We start from the raw sequence: 18,481 nt of genomic DNA, 5'->3' as shown, positions 1-18,481 counted from the left end.
TGCTGCCAAGGTGTTCTGAGTGTTTTTAGTGCATAACAATGCAGTTGATAAGGTATCCTGTGTGGTTGTGAGGGCATTGATAGGTGGTTACTAGGGTGTTATGAGTGGTTGCTAGGCATTTCTAGGTGGTTGCAATGGCGTTCTGGGTGGTTGCTACCAGCGGTCGACTGATTTATCGGTTTTCCGATTAATCAGTGCCAATAGTTACTTTTGAAACTTTTGGTTATCGGTAAAAATCAACTAGGATATTTCGCCTTGCACTGTTTGAGACTTCTTGAGAATGACTGCTGTAGGTTAACTATAAACAATCACTGAGACTTGGGATTAGAGGTTGACTGATAATGGATTTTGCTGATATGTAACATCTTCGCCATTGTTAATTGACTAATGTATGATTATTAATACAGCATATTATAAAAAAAAACCCACCTGATATGAAGCATTAACATTATTGAATGTTCATTTAACCTTTATTTATTCTTGAGTCTATGTTGATTTAATTATCTTAGTTATCGATATTACAAAATCCAATATCTATTTGCCCAAGTAAAATAGTCTAACTTTAGGGGGGCCTGGGTAGCTCAACACCTGGAGTTGCAAGTTCGACTCCAGTCAGGCTTTCTAAGCAACCAGTTGGCCCGGTTGCTAGGGTGGGTAGAGTTACGTTGGGTTAACCTCCTTGTGGTTGCTATAATGTGGTTCTCGCTCTCGGTGGGGTCCGTGGTGAGTTGTGCGTGAATGCATCGGAGAATAGCGTGAGCCTCCACATGCACTAGGTCTCTGTGGTAATGTGCTCAACAAGCCACGTTATAAGATTCATGGACTGACGGTCTCAGATGCGGAGGCAACTGAGATTTGTCCTCCACCATTCGGATTGAGGCAAGTCACTATGCCACCATGAGGATTTAGAGCGCATTGGGTATTTGGCATTCCAATTTGGGGAGAAAAATCAAAAAACAAATCCACCTTCAAGTCTCTACAATATTGCAGTACCTGGGGTACAGTGTAAATACCATGCTATACTTATACAAATGCGTTTTGATTAGGGTTAATTTCAGGATTCTCCATCTTTAACCAATATATAAAAATGTTATGACTGTGACCGACTTAGATTATCAGACATATTCAAAGCAGGTCAAGCTCAAACAAGTCAAAGTGGAGAGAGAGTAATAAATAAAGCAATAAGGAAACTGAACTACTTTACAGTCAAAAGTGCCTCTATTTGTTACCATAGATACCTGGTGATAAACAAATGCCTGTTTTGGCCATTTGGTTGGACCGAACAAACATGTTTATGCCCATGAACTGGCTAGTTTTTCTCTGTTTTTTTGGACCACAGACAGTCTTGTGTCACTTGATCTACTGTATGCAAACAATCTTAATTAAACGCAAATGCTATGTTCTATTTTTGTTCCAATAATATTAATAATGTTTCCGTTTTATTGGCCTGGGCACTCACTTTTAGTTTTGCCAAGGCTGACACTGAATCAGTACAGTTTTTTTTTTAGATGCTAGATGTTTATTGATACTAATTCTGGGGATAATCTCTAGAATTCACACACTTTCTGAACTTAACATTCAAAATTGTCGAAAGTTTGCAGAGCTTTTGGTAGAATTGTTCACAGGCACAGTGTTCGAGCAGGTCTAGTTAGGAATGTGAAACCGAACAAGCTGTTTTCTTATTTTCTCCACAGCTGAACATATCGTTCAACGAGTCCAGCCTGCAGAGCACTTTCGAATACCCATCCGAGAGCTGCATGTGGGACAGCAGAGAGGAGGAGGAGGAGGAGGAGGAGGAGGAGGAAGGAGAGGAGAAAGAAGAAGACGATAGAGGCATGAGCAGGAGCATAAGCATTCCCCGTGCCAACTACACCAGCACACCCATTCACTCCAACAACAGCACGGGTGAGTGACACAAGAAGAATGAGAGGAAATGGATAGAATGAGAGGAACAGAAAGGAAAGATGGAAGGATAGAGTATAAAACGTTGGACGAGGAGAGCAGGAAATGGATTCAGTAAAGGCTAAGAATAAGTTAAGCAGTAAAAGCATGTATTTTTCAGGTGATGGGAAAGTGTACTAGAACAGTATTGGGACAGTTATAGATAGTGTTGTGTAATAAAATTGCTGTTATCTTTATACAACATTCCCCTTTGTTACAGTTGTGTTGGCATGTAATCATTTTCAACAAACTTAATTCATTTCAGTTCTAATTGATTAAAGTGCTCGCCCTCATGTCGTTCAAAATATGTGCATTTATTTCTTACTAAATGTGGTACACAGAAGAATTTTTTTTTAAAGAATATCTCGTCCCAACTTTTATACAATAGCAATTGATAGTAGAGGTCGACCGGTAGTGGATTTTCCAGATACGATAATGACTCGGTTACTAACGTAACCTCGGTTCCCTGAGAGAGGGAACAAGTATTGTGTAAGTAGCTTACGCTATGGGAAAACTCCGTTTCTCGAGAAATATTGAAGTCTTTATGTAAAACGCATTGCAGCTGCACAGCAGACAGTGATGAGCGAAGCAGCTCGGTCATTGGCTGTGCTGCGGCAACTGCTCGAACCAATGACGGGGCGATTTAGAACGCGCCACCAATGGGGGCGCGCCCCGCTTTCACGCGCTCATAGCCTGCTGAAATTAGCATATGAGGGCTATATAATGAGCATCCCGTCATTCCGGTTCTTTAGGTTCAATCGACTGAAGCGACTGACCAAGCACAGGCACGGCAGCTTACGCAATAGTCGTTCCCTCTCTCAGGGAACCGAAGTTACGTTAGTAACCGAGTCGTTCCCTTATCGAGAGGTCTCTCCTATTGCGTAAGTAGCTTACGCTATGGGAACCCCATGTAAAACGCTGTGCGTGCTGACTTCGCTGTATGAAGCCAGAGGCGGGTATCTGAGCCTTAAAGCAAAGTGATGTTCCACGAGCCGGCCAGAGGCGAGCTATTTAGTGGGGTATGACAGGGCGCCCTTACCTACAAGGTGGGGTGCTCCTTGTACAAACACAAACACATATCTTATGTACTGAGTTTTTGTGTACTGGTACACATAATAAACCCTCTAAGCCGGTCAGAGACGGACCTTATAAGGGAGGAGATAATGCCCAGCATGTACATACTCCAGTTCATTCCACAGTCAGACTGATAGAATGTTGGAATGTAGTGAGGGGACCTGTAGGTTATAAAACCTGATAAATGTCGAAGGCGAGGCCCAGCCTGCCGCCGCACAAATATCTTCAATGGGTATCCCACTCGACCATGCCCACGAGGAGGCCATGCTCCTCGTAGAGTGAGCTCTGACGCCTAAGGGGCATTGAAGGCCCTTGGCTTCATAAGCTAGCGCTATAGCATCCACTATCCAGCGCGATATTCGTTGCTTTGAGACAGCGAGACCCTTAGTTCGGCCGCCAAAGCATACGAATATTTGTTCTGTCTGTCTGAACAGGGCAGAACGTTCCAAATATACTCTGAGCGCCCTGACCGGGCAGAGTAAATTTGCGTCGCCTTCGTCTGCTGAAGACGATAGCACTGCCAGAGATATCACCTGTGCTCTGAAGGGTGTAGAGAGCACCTTAGGAATGTACCCGTGCTTTGGCCTAAGGACAACTCTGCAGTCGTTAGGTCCAAATTCCAGGCAAGCAGCGCTTGATGACAGCGCGTGCAGGTCGCCCACTCTTTTAACTGAAGCGAGTGCCAGCAAGAGCATGGTTTTGAGCGAGAGCTGCTTGAGGTGCACGGTTCGGAGAGGTTCGAACGGGGCACCTTTGAGTGCGTCCAGGACCGTGGCCAGGTCCCAGATCGGCACCGAAGGTGGGCGAGGAGGGTTCATCCTCCTAGCGCCTCTTAGGAAACGAACGATCAGATCGTCTTTTCCTAATGAACGTCCTTTATCAGGATTGTGTGACGCCGCTATGGCAGCCACATAGACTTTGAGCGTGGAGGGTGTGCGGCCCGCCTCCAGCAGCTCCTGCAAAAAGGCGAGTACACTCGGTATCTCGCACGTTTTGGGGTTCAAGCTCTTGGTATCATACCAGTCACTGAACACTTTCCACTTTTGAGCATACAAGCGCCTCGTAGAGGGGGCTCGTGCTTCAGCAATGGTTTTCAGAACTCCACTGGGGAGGTTCTCGGGAACCCGTTGAGGGGCCATGCATGGAGGGCCCACAGATCGGGGCGGGGATGAAGAATCATCCCGCTGGCCTGTCCGAGGAGGTCTTGCCTCAGCGGAATCGGCCATGGGGCAGATTGCATCATCTGTACCAGCTCTGGAAACCATGTCTGTTTTTTCCAGAGTGGGGCTACCAGGAGCACTGCACATTTCACCTCCCTGATCCGACTGATGACCTGAGGCAGCATCGTGATCGGGGGAAAAGCATACAAGGGGCGGCTCGGCCAGATTTGGGTGAGCGCGTCCGTGCTTTTTGAGAAGAAGAGAGGGCAGTGCGCGTTTTCCTTGGAGGCGAAGAGGTCGACCTCTGCCTCGCCAAAGGTTCGCCATAACCACTGAACCGTCCGAGGGTGGAGAGACCATTCTTCTGGGAGAACTTTGTCTCTGGATAGCATGTCCGCTCCTTGGTTCAAGACGCCTGGCACGTGCGCTGCTCTTAGCGAGCGCAGGTGGTGTTGTGACCATAGGATGAGCTCCCTGGCCATAGAATGCAGGGAGCTCGACCTGAGTCCACCTTGGCGATTTATATACGAAACTACCGTCATGTTGTCCGTTCGGACCAGGACGTGTTCGTTTTGCAGGTACGGAAGCAGGGCTCTGAGAGCCAAGGCGACCGCTTTCATTTCCAGACAGTTTATGTGTAGGCGCTTTTCCGGGTTTGACCAAAAACCGGAAACAGGCCTGCCCTCGTAAAGGGCCCCCCATCCTATTTTGGAGGCATCTGTCGTGATCATTTTTCTCCATGTATTCACGCCCAGACTCATGCCGGTTTGATACCATTTTATGGCTTTCCAGGGTGTCAGGGCTTTTATACAGCCGTGATTCGCTCTGATCAAAAAGTGGCCTGAGCGCCACGCGTGAGTGGGGACGCAGATCTTGAGCCAGCGCTGGAGAGGACGCATGTGCAACAATCCTAGCTGGAGTACAGCTGATGCCGAGGCCATGAGGCCGAGCATTCTCTGAAATCATTTGACGGGGGCGTGCGTGCCTGTTCTGAACGATGTTGCAAGCCGTCGAATAGAGAGCGCGTGCTCTGATGAGAGGCGCGCTGTCATCTGCACTGAGTCTAGCACTATTCCCAGAAAAGAAATATTCTGGCTGGGGGATAGCACGCTCTTTGCAAAATTTATTCTCAGACCCAGGCATTGTAAATGGCTGATAGTCCAAGATCTGTGTGTCATTAACTGAACCTCTGATTGTGCTATGATTAGCCAATCGTCGAGGTAATTCAGTATCCGCACTCCCCGCTGTCTCAGGGGGGAAAGTGCTGCATCCATACATTTCGTGAATGTACGGGGGGCCAATGATAGGCCGAATGGTTGTACTGTGTACTGGTATGACTGTCCCTCGAAAGCGAATCTCAGAAAAGGCCTGTGATGAGGCGCTATCGGGATGTGAAAGTAAGCGTCTTTCAAATCCACTGATAGAAACCAATCCCCGGGGCGAACTTGCGCGAGGATATGTTTGGTTGTTAACATTCTGAACGAGCGAATCATTAACGCTTTGTTCAGATGTCTGAGATCCAGGATGGGGCGAAGGCCACCGTCCTTTTTCGGGATGAGAAAATAGCGGCTGTAGAAACCCACCTCGCTCAAAGAGGGAGGAACAGTTTCTATAGCGCCCTTCTCTATCAGTTTGAGCACCTCGGTGCGTAGAACATGTGACACATCTTTCCTCACTTTCGTCTCGACCACCGCTGAAAAGCGGGGTGGTCTGCGAGCGAATTGAAGTGAGTATCCGTGTTTTATTATGTTCAAAACCCATTTCGGCATGTCGGGGATTTTTTCCCAGGCTTCTGGTCGCACAGATATGGGCTGAATGCCGGCTGGGGGTGTGTCGCAGTGACGTATGGGCCCCGCCGGCAAATCGCTTTGTGCTAACACAGAATCTACGGCTCTCAGAGGCGCAGGTGCGCGCTGAGCAGCTGTATTGAGTGCTGAGTGCAGAGGTGCGTGTGAGAGTACAGGCACATGCGCTATTTCCGAAATGCTGACAGCATGAGTGCTTGAAACTGTATGAACAGTGTTTTGAAGTGGGGGTGCATTCATCATTATGGGCACGCGCGCCACGTTCATAAAGCTTTCCGCATTTAGCGGGGAGTTTCTTAGCTCGCGCATTACATCTGTGATGTTTGCGGCATAGCTGTTTGAAACTGTGTGGGTAGCTGTGTGTAGGGGTGCGTGCAATACAGCAGGCACACGCGCTACACTTATAGCACTTCCCGCTTTCACTGGGGAAGTGTTTATAACTGTGGGAACAGTGCTTGTGTGTAGCGGTGCATACATGACAATAGGCACACGATCTACATGTTTGAGACATCCAGCCTGAGCTGGGGAGGTGTTTGGCACTGTTTGGACAGTATTGATATGTGGGAATGCGCACTTTAGTGTGGACATGTGAACCCCTAGTGACACAGGCAGAAAATGACTCTTTTGGTGATTTCTGTGTGTCGCCGTAAAAACGGCGTTTGATTGCAGGTGAGCGAGTTTTATGACTGGCCCATTGACTGCTGTATAGACATTTCCAGCCGCCTGTAAGGGGACTGGGTAATGTTTTGAATGTTTGAGAGGAAGCAGTCCGGCATCTGCAAGACACGTACTTCCTCTTTTTCTTCCTGCTGCTAGGAAGACTTACGAGGCTCCGTATTCAGGGTGATTCTGGGTCGAGGGCCTCGTTGCTCCTGCGGCTTTCTTCGGCCAGCGGAACGCGAGCGGCGTCGAGCGTCCTTCTCCGGTCTGCTCTTCGGCTGGGAGACGGGTGGCTCTGCCCTGGCTCGCTGCTGCTGCTGGGGCGGTTTTTGAGATGAGCTGGAGCGCTTAGGCAGGAAGTGATGCATAGCTTGTGAATCTTTCCGCGCCGCAGTGAAGCGCTCCGTGAAATGTCTCACCGTAGGTCCGAACAGGCCGCTCGGAGTGACAGGTGCGTCAAGGAAGGGTGTTTTATCCGCGTCCTTCATCTCCGTTAGCGTTAGCCACAGATGGCGCTCAAGGACGATCAAGTTAGCCATGGCCCGGCCAATAGCACTGCGCAGGTCCTTAAAAGCGTCAGGTTCAGGTCCAGACTCGTCCATAGAGCGGAGAAGTTTGGCTTGAAACACTTGTAGAACCGCCATCGAATGCAGCGCTGACGCAGCTTGACCGGCGGCGGCGTATGCGCGACCGGTGAGAGCTGATGTGGTTCTGCACGGCTTCGATGGGTGAGAAGCTCTGGCCTTCCATCCAGCGGTGGAGGGTGGGCATAGATGGTTGGCCACAGTCTCTTCTAGGGGTGGAGTTGCCTCGTAGCCTCTTTCTCTCGCGCCGTCCACTGAGGAGAGCGAAGAAGAGAAAGAAGGCTTTAGGCGAGCCGAGTGCGGGGCTTTCCACGACCTTGTGAGCTCGTCGTGCACCTCAGGGAAGAAAGGAGAGGGTCTCTGTCGGGGGGCCTGCCGGCGCCCCTGCAGGAACCACTCATCCAGCCGGCTGCGGGCGGGTTCTTCCGGAGAAGACCAGTCGAGCCCGAGGTCTTCCACGGCCTTAGACAGGATACGGACGATCTCCAAGTCCATACTGGTGCCCGCGCTCGTGTCCGCTGTTGTAGATGGCGCGGGGTCGAACGAGCCCGGCCAGTCGTCAGATGCAGCGTCAAGAGAGAGGCTGTCATCCTTTCCATCGTCGTCCCCTGATGCGCCGAACGAGACGAGACCCACCGCTTCGTTGGAGGGTTGCAGGTCCGCTCTCGTGAAATGGACCGGCTGCGGGGAGACATCTGGTAGCGGCGATGCACGCGGGGACTGAGCCGGCGTGACATCACCGAAGTCGGGGTGCTCTGGCAGCCTCTGTGAGCGCCGCTTTTTCTTGCGCGGCTCGAACAGAGGTGGCAGCACGGGGGCAGCCGGCTCGCTTGCGGTGAAAACAGCAAAGCGAGCGCGCAGCTCGGTGAGGCCCAAGGAGTCGCATTCAGGGCATCCGCCCTGAATGAGTGCAGCTTCTGCATGGTCCAGACCCAGGCAGCGAGTGCAGAGGACCTGCCGATCTCCGTCGTTTAAGAGGGCCTCTGCACGAGGCGCAGGCTGAAGGCATTTGAAACAACGCCTTGGAAAATTACTCTTTTAATTCTACAAAGCGTCGCGGGGGCAAACGCTTGCAGAAGAAAAAGGATATGCGATGCGCGCCGGATGGCGTAGCAGAAGGCTTCGAAGGCGGCTGAAGGTGCCGGCGTCCTCTCAGCAGTCCCGCTGTAAGCGCGTCAACAGCGGCGAAAGACTCCAACAATCCGGAGGATCCAGCGAAGAGAAGGTCTTCGCTGAAAGAGATTAAATCTAAAGAACCGGAATGACGGGATGCTCATTATATAGCCCTCATATGCTAATTTCAGCAGGCTATGAGCCGCTGAAGCGGGCGCCCCATTGGTGGCGCGTTCTAAATCGCCCGTCATTGGTTCGAGCAGTTGCCGCAGCACAGCCAATGACCGAGCTGCTTCGCTCATCACTGTCTGCTGTGCAGCTGCAATGCGTTTTACATAAAGACTTCAATATTTCCCATAGCGTAAGCTACTTACGCAATAGGAGAGACCTCTCGATAAGGGAACTAAGGAAGTGGGAAAGGCTGATGACCGATTAATATTAATATATTTTAATATTTAAAAATATTTCTTATGCTTTCCTTCCTATCATGGCAACAGACAAAGAGTCGTAAATAAATAAGTTTTATTGTTCAACCAAAATCCCCCAAATAACCAGAAAATATTAAGATTTATTGCATCATACAGGTCTTTTAAGTATAAACAAGCCCAAAACAAACAGAGAATTCTTATTTTGAAATGTCAAAATGATGAAAAAACTTTTGACAAATATCACCAAAGATTGTATCCGATAACGATAGTTTAAAAAGCAACTATCGGCATCGATTAATCGGTAAAACCGATATATCGATCGACCTCTAATTGATAGTGATTCACTTTAAAGGAATATTCCAGGTTCAATACAATTTAAGCTCAAAGCATTTGTGACATAATATTGATTACCACAAAACATTTATTTCATCCTTCCTTTTCTTTAAAAAAAGGAAAAGTGGAGGTTCCAGTGAGGCACTTACAATAGAAGTGAATAGTGCCAATCTGTAAATGTTAAAATACTCACTGTTTTAAAAGTATAGCCACATGACGTATATGCCTGTTAACATGGATTTAGTGTGATAAAATCTTTTACCAAATTGTCTTGTTATATCCAATTTTAGTTTAGTTGCCATGACAACGTAACACTGTAAACCCTAAAATGCCTATAAAAATTATGATTTAAACAACTTAACAGCTCAAATAATACACAAGTTTTAGCAGAAAAATGAATGTTAGTGCTTTTATAAAATTATCAGCTTCACAATTCTTCTTTAAACTCTCCAAAAATTGGCCCCATTCACTTCCATTGTTAGTACCTCACTGTAACTTCGACTTTTGCTTTTTATAGAAAAGCCGGGATGAGTCAATATTATTTTTATGGTAGTCAACATTATGCCACAAATGCTGTCGATTGAGCTTAACTTGTATTGAACCAGGAATTTTCCTTTAGAGCTTAAAAAAGAACCCCAAAGCATCATAAAAGTAGTCCATGAAGCTCGTTCAGGGCGACTTTCCTGTTCACATGAGAACTTGGGTTGTTTAGTGCTACAAACAAGTTATCGCATGAAAGTGTGCTACTGTGAACGAACCTTTATGATATAGCCGTTGTACAATAGCCATACATACAATTAATTCCCATTCTGTGTTGTAGAAATACTTGTCATATCGGTTGGAAGTTAGTATGTACTCATTTCCTGGGCCAATCTCTTAAGAGCAGACCTCCTACATGAGGAGCTTCACAACTGAGAAGTATAGCTTAGACTGATCAGGGTTGACACCTGCTGGTCAACAATAAGGTTTTACATATACTACATTTGGGTAGTTGACAAATAACATTGCAATAAACTTTGTAGTTTTAAAGTCTAATTTTAGATGCTATAACTGGTCACCATCTGCAATTATTGTCTTCAGTCTGGGGGGGATGAGCGTTGATTGATGTGTTTCTCCTTATGTCTTCAGATCTGTCCAATTATACACCCAAACACTCAGTGGAGTTTAATGCCTGGCAAAAACACAAACTCGATGACCCTGCTGTCAGAGGGGAAGATAATTCACAGTGTACAGAGGAGGTCATGGTATGATATAACAATACATACACAAGGAAAAATGCACATGGAAAGCTGGTCCTATTTGTTAACTTAATTCTTCTGTTTGTTTCATAGCTGACACCTGCTGATAGCTCCTCTCTGTCAGACTTCAGCAGTGAACCAGCTCTCTACTTCTAAACCTTCCAGATGTCTAGAAGATTCGGGACCAACCACTGCCTGCCCACATTCACCAGCCTGGATACAAACAAACACAACTTCCAGAACAGCGGGACCAGTAGCAACCAGCACGTCAACAAACATTGAGTATTCCATGTCCACACATCATCAACGTTCACAGCAGGACTGTCCTCATCATTGATATACGGTGGTTTAATCATTCACTCATTTGACCTCGTGTTGCCACGGATCGTGGTTGTGATCGTGTCTGTTAACTTGGAAAATGGCTTGAACAGCCGATCCAGCTTGGAATTCCACACTCTCGGTCAAGGTCTTGTGCTATGTATGTATTCCTCACCCCATGAAAGTGACCAAATTCTCAAAAGACAGAGATGACTTTGACTGTCCTTAAAATGGAGAGACTTTTTCAGAGTGCGTATAACATTAATCCACAAAGAGGACAATAAGCGGATAAAGCAACAAAAAATGAATGCGAAAAAAGTAACGTTTGTATGTATGATTGGTGAAAGGGTGCCACAATCCTTGTTCGTTGTGATGTTCGTTTTGTATGTGCATGTGTAGCTCTTTATTGACTAGTCTCTCAAAATGTATAATCCCTCCATCTTTCGTATGTTTCTTTTAACTGTCTGTGGTAGATGCTTCTGATAAACAAAATGAGAACCGCACCCTCTATACTATATACAGCTGAAACACTGTATTCTAGATGGATTTGAAAAAAACACAAGCTCTTAATTGGTGAATTGTTAAGTATATTCATTTTGCATTGGTTTTCATGCTAATAGAACTTGATTGATTACATTTGGCAATCATCTGGATCACCAAACTTTTAACTACAACCATGGAGTGTCAAAGATTTATGCGGTGAATCTCACAAAAACATGTTCAGGTCATATTTCACCCCAAAATCAAAAGCAAAAATACTATATTATTATAATGTGAATTAAATTTGTTTTACCTATTTTTAGGACCTTTTAGGACCTTGCAATGTGAGATTTTAATGACAATTAAGCATATTTACTCAGCAAATTCTCATTATTGTAATTCATGCAAAGTTTTTCGAGTCTCCATTATTCTCAGTACTGATTTGCATTACTGTAATACAGCAGTTTTACTGAAATTAACAAATTACTGCAGTAAAATATTTATTTTAATGTAATAAAATCCAATACGATCAGTTCTACCATTACACATAAATATTTTTTTTTTACTTCAGTAATGACAATGAACTTCTCATATTTTTTGGTAATCAACACAGTCAATACAGCCTAATTTATAGAATACAGGTTAATTTTAAGCACATCCTAATTTCGTATTTCTTTCGATTTTGCGAAATATGACCCTGGGCATGCTCTTGACTGGTTTTATAAACCAGCTAACCAACTAATGCATTAATTTGTCAATAATCATGCTTTAATTTATAACTGTGTTTTGAAATGAAAGGAAATGGAGCATTCAATGTGATTCATGAAGGGAACATTATTCAGTGGGTTTGTGAGTGTACATGTGTGTGCATGGGCCATGTGTGTGTGTGCGACACAGAGATTGACATACACACAATGCCAACTGACTCGAGTGTGTCATATCCATAAAGTGACTACAGCATATCTGATCACTCATCTATTAAGCCTCTCCGACCAGTATTGATGTATAGTTTGTACACTCCGGGATGAAGTTTTCATAATTTATTTCATGCATCTTTTATGACTTTTGAATACTTTGTCAATTTGAAATCAACAGCAGCACCATGGTGCTTCAGGATTATTTGTGGGCTAATTGTACATGTACAAATGTACATGTGGTATGTTTGGACAACTTGCATATCAGTCCTTGCTTTTGTATTCATTCATTTGCACTGTTGGTTTTTGCTTTATTTTGAGCTTCAGTTCCCTCTGGTTTAGAATAATGCCTTTTTGCAATCTAAAACTATTCCATTCTCACAACATTTCAGTCTCTTTTTATTATTTTATGTCTTGCATATTGTGATTTTTCACAGAAATATATTCTATGAAAATTAAGAGCAAAACATCGACTTGAAATGCAGTGCAGCCCTGAAATGCTCATTAATATCTTTATTTAATAAATTTAATTTCCTTAAATGATTTACTTCAAGACATTGACAAAATTGATCAGTGATTTTCCATAATTTATGGTTATTTAAGATTGAGTGTGTAGTTTCTGCGCTACTAAACTTGTAAACTGCAGTTGTAAAGATAATCAGTTTTCAAACTGATTTTCTGAACACCGGTTGAATAAACCATTAGTCCCGCCCCAAACTCATGCCATTGGTTGAGATGATCAAACAAACAGTAATGTTTTGATAGAGCTGTGGCTGTTTTTCTAGGAAATCATCATACATCCACATATTATAGTTGGCTACGTATTAAGCTGGGATGGAGCAAGTATCAAAAAATAAAAAAAGGAATTACACACTTCATCTTTAATAAGATTTAAAATACTGTAAGGCTATTTCAGAAAGTGTTCCACCAAATCTTACTTTCTTGTAGCACGGTATACTTTACAAGTCACTTTAGTGTTCGGTTTATCAACCCAGTATACATCTATACTAAACACAGGAAATATTCTTGAGGGATATACATTAAAGCATAGAGTGTTGGGAACATTTGTGCAGTGACTTCAGGTGCTTCATTAGTTCCTGTAACTCCAGCCAAGCCTCAAGCTGCTCATTGTTTTGGTGTTAGTTAATGTACTGTATATCAAAATGTTTTCACATCCTTTCTGTTTTCTGCATCAAGAGAATATTAAATGTACTCATCCAATGATAAATAGATTACTCAAAAACAATATCAGAAACAAACAGAAAAAACATTTCAATAAACAGATGAGGGCTATCTTATTTTATCTTCAGTATCCTTTATTTTTGAAGAATAATTCAACAATAGCCTAAAAATTCACAAGTTGTCTTTATTAAAACATTTCATTTAAAAGTGTTATATTAAACACTAATTCATATCAAAACATAATCACAAATCTGTACACTTTACATGCAGGGTTTCCTGATAGGAATGAAACATTAAATTCTGATGTTGATGTGTTGTGATTACAAGGCAGAATGCTGGTAAAGATAAAAGTGGAAAAAGGAAAAGAATGTAGGAACAGAGTACAGGCAGATGATGAGAACCTTCAGCATTATTTAATGATCTTTGCTGCTTCTTGGCTCAGTGGCTTTGGTCAGATTCCCAGTCTCCTTCTTCAAAACACTCAAAAGTGTCTGAGAACTTTCAAGAATCTGAAAGAAACAAAAAGGGGGATAAGTAAAAAAATACATAATTACATAGCAATACATACAGTAAGTACATGGAGGCTAAAGATGGATATCAGTTTGCCAACACCAGAAAAGTTCTATTTATTTCACCCACCCCCATTCAAATTGTATTTGTATAACCAACCTCTGCATTGTTTTGTCGACTCAGTCATAGATCATTTAGCTTAATTTGTCTGACATGAAGGCAGGTGTCTACAGAGCCCTTGCAGAACAGGGAGGCAATATGTTTTCCAAAATGGTAAGCACAAATTTGACTTGAAACCATGGTTCCTAACAATAAAACATGGTTACTGCAGTTTTACTTTTGTGAAGCTATGGTTAATTTTTGTTAGGACTTAAATAAATATATTTATGTATTTTTCTCTTTGCACTGGAAGCTTCTGTAACCAAGACAAATTCCTTTGTAAGTAAACTTGTCAATAAAGCTCAATCTTATATTTCTGATATTTTCTGATATACTGAAATTGTATTGCGAATGAACACAAAACTATTATAAGAAACAAAAAACTATTGCGATTGAACGTAAAAATGATTGCGAGGAAAAACAAATATATTGCGAAGGAACACAAAATTCATTTTGAGGAAATGTAAAATCACTGCAAGGGAACACACACCATTGCGCAGTAATGTAGAATTCATTGCGAGGGAATGCAAAACTCATTATGAGGGCACGCAAACTATAGCAAGGGAATAGAAACTATTGTGGGGGAATGCAAACTATTGCAAGGGAATGTAAAACTAATTTAGAGGGAATGCAAACTATTGTGAGGCAAGCAAAACTCATAGTAAGGGAATGCAAAACTCATTGCAAGGACAAGCAAAACCTATAGCGAAAGAATGCAAAACTTATTGTGAGGGAACACAAAACTCATTGCGAGGGAATGCAAATTATTGCAAGGGTACTTAAATTTTGCGAGAAAACGCAAACCTATTGCAAGGGAACACAAACTACTGTGAGGGAGTGCAAAACTAGTTGTGAGGAAACGCAAAAAATTTTGCGAGGGAATGCAAAATTTGTTGCAAAGGAACGCACATTTTTTTAAGAGTGAATGCAAAACAAGTTGAGAGGGACAGCAAAACTAGTTGCGATGGAACGCATAATTTACTTCAAAAGGCATGCAAAACTTACTTTGAGGGAATACAACATTTATAACAAGGTAATTCACAACTCATTGCAAGATAACACAAAACTATTGCGAGAGAATGTAAACTACAGCGTGGGAACACAAAACTCTTAGGAACATGAAACTTGTTCCGAGTGAATGCAAAAACAAGTAGCAAGGGAACGCAAAACTAATTGTGAAGGAACACAAAACTATTTGCGAGGGAATGCAAAACTATTGCGAAGAAATGGAAAACTAGTTGCTAGGGAATACAAAATATTGCGAGGGAATGCAACATATTGCAAGTGTACACAAAATGTATTTTGAGAAAACACAAAACACTTATGAGGGAACGCAAAACTTCGAGGGCATGCAAAACTTTTGGCGAGGGAACAAAACCTTTGAGAGGGAACGCAAAACTGACTGGGAGAAAACACAAAACTGATTGGGAGAAAACACAAAACTGATTGGGAGAAAACGAGCAAAACTCATTGGGAGACTAGATGTGAGGGAACACAAAACTATTGCGAATGAATGCAAAAAACAAATTACCAAGGGACAGCAAAACTTGTTTCAAGGGAACACAAACATTTTTGCAAGGGACATCAAAATATTGTGAGGCATTGCAAAAATTGTTGCGAGGAGATGCAAAACTATTTGTGAGGGAATGCAAAACTAGTTGAAATGGAACACAAAATATTGCAAGGTAATGCAAAACTTACTTTGAGGGCATGCAGAAATTACTGCGAAGGAATGCACAACTCATTGAGAGGCAACACAAAACTAATTCCGAGGAAATGCAAAACTATTGTGAGGGACCACAAAACTAGTTGCAAGGGACCATATAACTATTGCAATGGAACGCAAAACTAGTTGTGAAGGACCGCAAAACTCATTCCGAGAAAATGCTAAACTATTGCGATGGAATGCATTACGAGTTGCTAGAGAATGCAAAATATTGTGAGGGAATGCAAAACTTTAACAGAAAATAAATTCCCTACCTGTCCTCTTAGGGGCTCTGTAGTCAACACACAGGCATTGTTATTGAATAACACTTATACTACTACAAGACTAGATCTCTATAAAACCATTAAGTGATGACACTAGATTCACCTCTAATCAGGTAAGTAGTGATAGACTGACATATTAACCAGACTGATTAATCAGCCAATATTTACTGTATATTGTGATACTAAATGCAGTATAAAGACAATATTCAGCCGATATTTTATCAGCATGATAATCGTGCATGCTTACCTTCATGTATGCAGCCTCTGTCTCAGCGATGGTGCGGTCAAATTCAGCACGGGCACTGAGACGGCGTGCCAGGCTCTCGTTCACATGACTCAACTTCTCTGTCAGCATGCGGATGTCATGCTGCAGACGAGCCTTCTCGGCTTCCTCCTGCTGTATCAACCTGTTCAGATCTTCTCTTTTAGAGCACAGGTCCTCTATACCTGAAGATAAGATGCACTTGTTAATCTCATGTTGATTATTTAACCAAATTAAAAGACAGATCCAGGCAAATGCATAAGATATGTATTTTAAATGTGTTTTCTGTACAAGTCTTTACATTCATGTTATGACAGCTGAGAGGAAGTGTGTGTTTAAGGTTCTATTCAGCAATTAAATTTGATTATTTAACCAAATTAAAAGACAGATCCAGGCAAATGCATAAGATATGTATTTTAAATGTGTTTTCTGTACAAGTCTTTACATTCATGTTATGACAGCTGAGAGGGAGTGTGTGTTTAAGGTTCTATTCAGCAATTCCTCCTGCTGATTCTTGCAATTGAAAGTGGTGCTACATGCATGCACACCATGCAATGCATGTTCTGCAGTGTAAAAACTTTAAGGTGAGATTTATGGATACAGAGCTGGAATAACTATGGCAGCAGAGTAGACAATTCAAGGACTTTCCTGAAACCAGACATATTTTTTAAATTCTGTTTCTTAAAATAATTGTTAATTTAAGCTTGCAGGCTATGAATTGAGAAATAAAGTAACATTTTGTGTGTGTATATATATATATATATATATATATATATATATATATATATATATATGTATATGTATATATATATATATATATATATATATGTATATATATATATACATATATATGTACATTTAAATTACCAGCAGTACATTAAAGTTGCTTTAGCTTTCCAATACTAAGAATTTAGCTAAATGCAACTCTATTCATGTTAGCTGAGATAGCATGTAGCTAGCAGGCTAGCTAGCTACATAAACTAACTTCTACTTATGACGAGTTTATCTTTATGGAAATGGCAACATCAACAGTAAACTAATGCTCCATATGGCGAAATGGATCGCTGAGTACTTACACTTGACAAGTTCATTGTTGTAGGTTTGTAGCGCAGCTCCTTGCTGGGTCATTATGCTATGCACGCTAGCTCAAAGAAAAGGTCCACCTGTAAAACTCGCCCCGGTTTATGAACTATTTTATTAAATAAAAGCCTTTCATACTGATTTACAGGATAGAAGAGTGGCTGCCTGTACTTTCTGAGTCAAACTTTGTTTGAATTACTAAGCGGAACTAAAATGGTGCAGATGTACATGGGGAAACTTTCTAGAAGCGGTTCAGGCTCCCTCCGGTTTCCATGGGAACTATATGAATGAGAGCCCTTCTACAAGATACATCCACAAGGTTAGCAACATAGACATAGTTAGCAAAGCAATGCTTAACGCGGCGGACCAATAGATATTCTATTCTAGGCCGTTTTTTCAAAGGATGTCTATGAAGGCGATGCTTCAGTGTGCTGAATAATTGTTTTGTGAAGAAACAGCTCGCCACATATTAGCGGCCTGTCTGCTAATATTCAACATGTTTTACACTAAACAATACTTTTGGAATGAATTATGTGTAGAGTTTACTACGATATAGTTTTATAGAAGGCACGGACAATTTTGCGACAAGTAGGTGTCAGTTTACGGCTCTCCTTATTCATTTGTATTTTATCCGTAAGGGCCGTTACATAGTCAACGCGAGCAAGCAACGCGAGTGACGCGAGCGACGCGTTCCCTTTCATAGTCTAAACAGTGGACGCAAGCAGACGCACGCGTCACGGGCGATGCGTGAAATGCAATACACCGCTCCCGCAACAGGGGGTAGTAGAGTCGGGTCACGTCATATTCAGATCAAAATGGCAACTGAAGAGGAGTGCATATTGCTGATTTTACATAGGCGGCATCAAAGGCAGCGCAGAGATAGACGGTGGTATGTTCGCCTTTAAACCAAAAAAGAGATCAGGATGGTGAGTTTGTGTCTCTGGTGATTCCCATGCGAAGCATGGACGAGGAGAGACATTTCCAATATTTTAGGATGTCGGCGCCAAAATTTGATGTATTTCTATCAAAAGTCGTCCACTTTCTCCCGGACACTCACCAAAATCACCGCATCCCGATTGGAGTTAATGTACAATACTTGCAATGTCGCCCCCACCGACAACGCATAGTATTGCATGCATCGGTGCGTCGCATATCAAAAACTAGGACGACACATTTGGCTCATTGTTGCCAACTTAGCGACTTTGTCGCTATTTTTAGCGACTTTTCAGACCCCTTTAGCGACATTTTTTC

General features: G+C 42.8%; 2 protein-coding genes across 2 annotated transcripts in view; one reads left to right on the top strand and one right to left on the bottom strand.

Annotated features, from left to right (window-relative positions):
* LOC127634235 (taperin-like) overlaps positions 1 to 10,565 on the top strand; it is a 36,253-nt gene extending 25,688 nt beyond the window's left edge. Inside the window, exons 2-4 of the mRNA XM_052113688.1 lie at positions 1,695 to 1,905; positions 10,227 to 10,342; positions 10,430 to 10,565. Of these exons, the coding sequence (XP_051969648.1) occupies positions 1,695 to 1,905; positions 10,227 to 10,342; positions 10,430 to 10,492 (390 nt within the window). The 3' untranslated portion in view covers positions 10,493 to 10,565. The remainder of the gene's footprint in view (positions 1 to 1,694; positions 1,906 to 10,226; positions 10,343 to 10,429) is intronic.
* Positions 10,566 to 13,601: 3,036 nt separating this feature from the next.
* On the bottom strand, positions 13,602 to 17,501 carry LOC127634303 (microtubule nucleation factor SSNA1-like). The gene is made up of 3 exons (XM_052113799.1): positions 17,227 to 17,501; positions 16,136 to 16,335; positions 13,602 to 13,739 (listed from the first exon to the last, which is right to left on the bottom strand). Exons 1-3 carry the CDS (start codon positions 17,276 to 17,278, stop codon positions 13,644 to 13,646), a joined length of 348 nt encoding a protein of 115 aa, XP_051969759.1. The 5' UTR covers positions 17,279 to 17,501; the 3' UTR covers positions 13,602 to 13,643.
* Positions 17,502 to 18,481: the final 980 nt, after the last annotated feature.

The sequence above is a fragment of the Xyrauchen texanus genome, chromosome 4, assembly GCF_025860055.1.
Source record: "Xyrauchen texanus isolate HMW12.3.18 chromosome 4, RBS_HiC_50CHRs, whole genome shotgun sequence".
Taxonomy (NCBI): domain Eukaryota; kingdom Metazoa; phylum Chordata; class Actinopteri; order Cypriniformes; family Catostomidae; genus Xyrauchen; species Xyrauchen texanus.
Note: the sequence above shows the minus strand (reverse complement) of the source record. Positions and strands in the feature narration are given on the sequence as shown.

Coding starts and splice junctions, on each gene's coding strand:
- LOC127634303 (XM_052113799.1), bottom strand. CDS start 17,278: ATGACCCAGCAAGGAGCTGCGCTACAAACCTACAACAATGAACTTGTC. Junction 16,336..17,226: donor CAACAATGAACTTGTCAAGT/GTAAGTACTCAG, acceptor TCTTATCTTCAG/GTATAGAGGACCTGTGCTCT. Junction 13,740..16,135: donor CAGAGGCTGCATACATGAAG/GTAAGCATGCAC, acceptor TGTTTCTTTCAG/ATTCTTGAAAGTTCTCAGAC.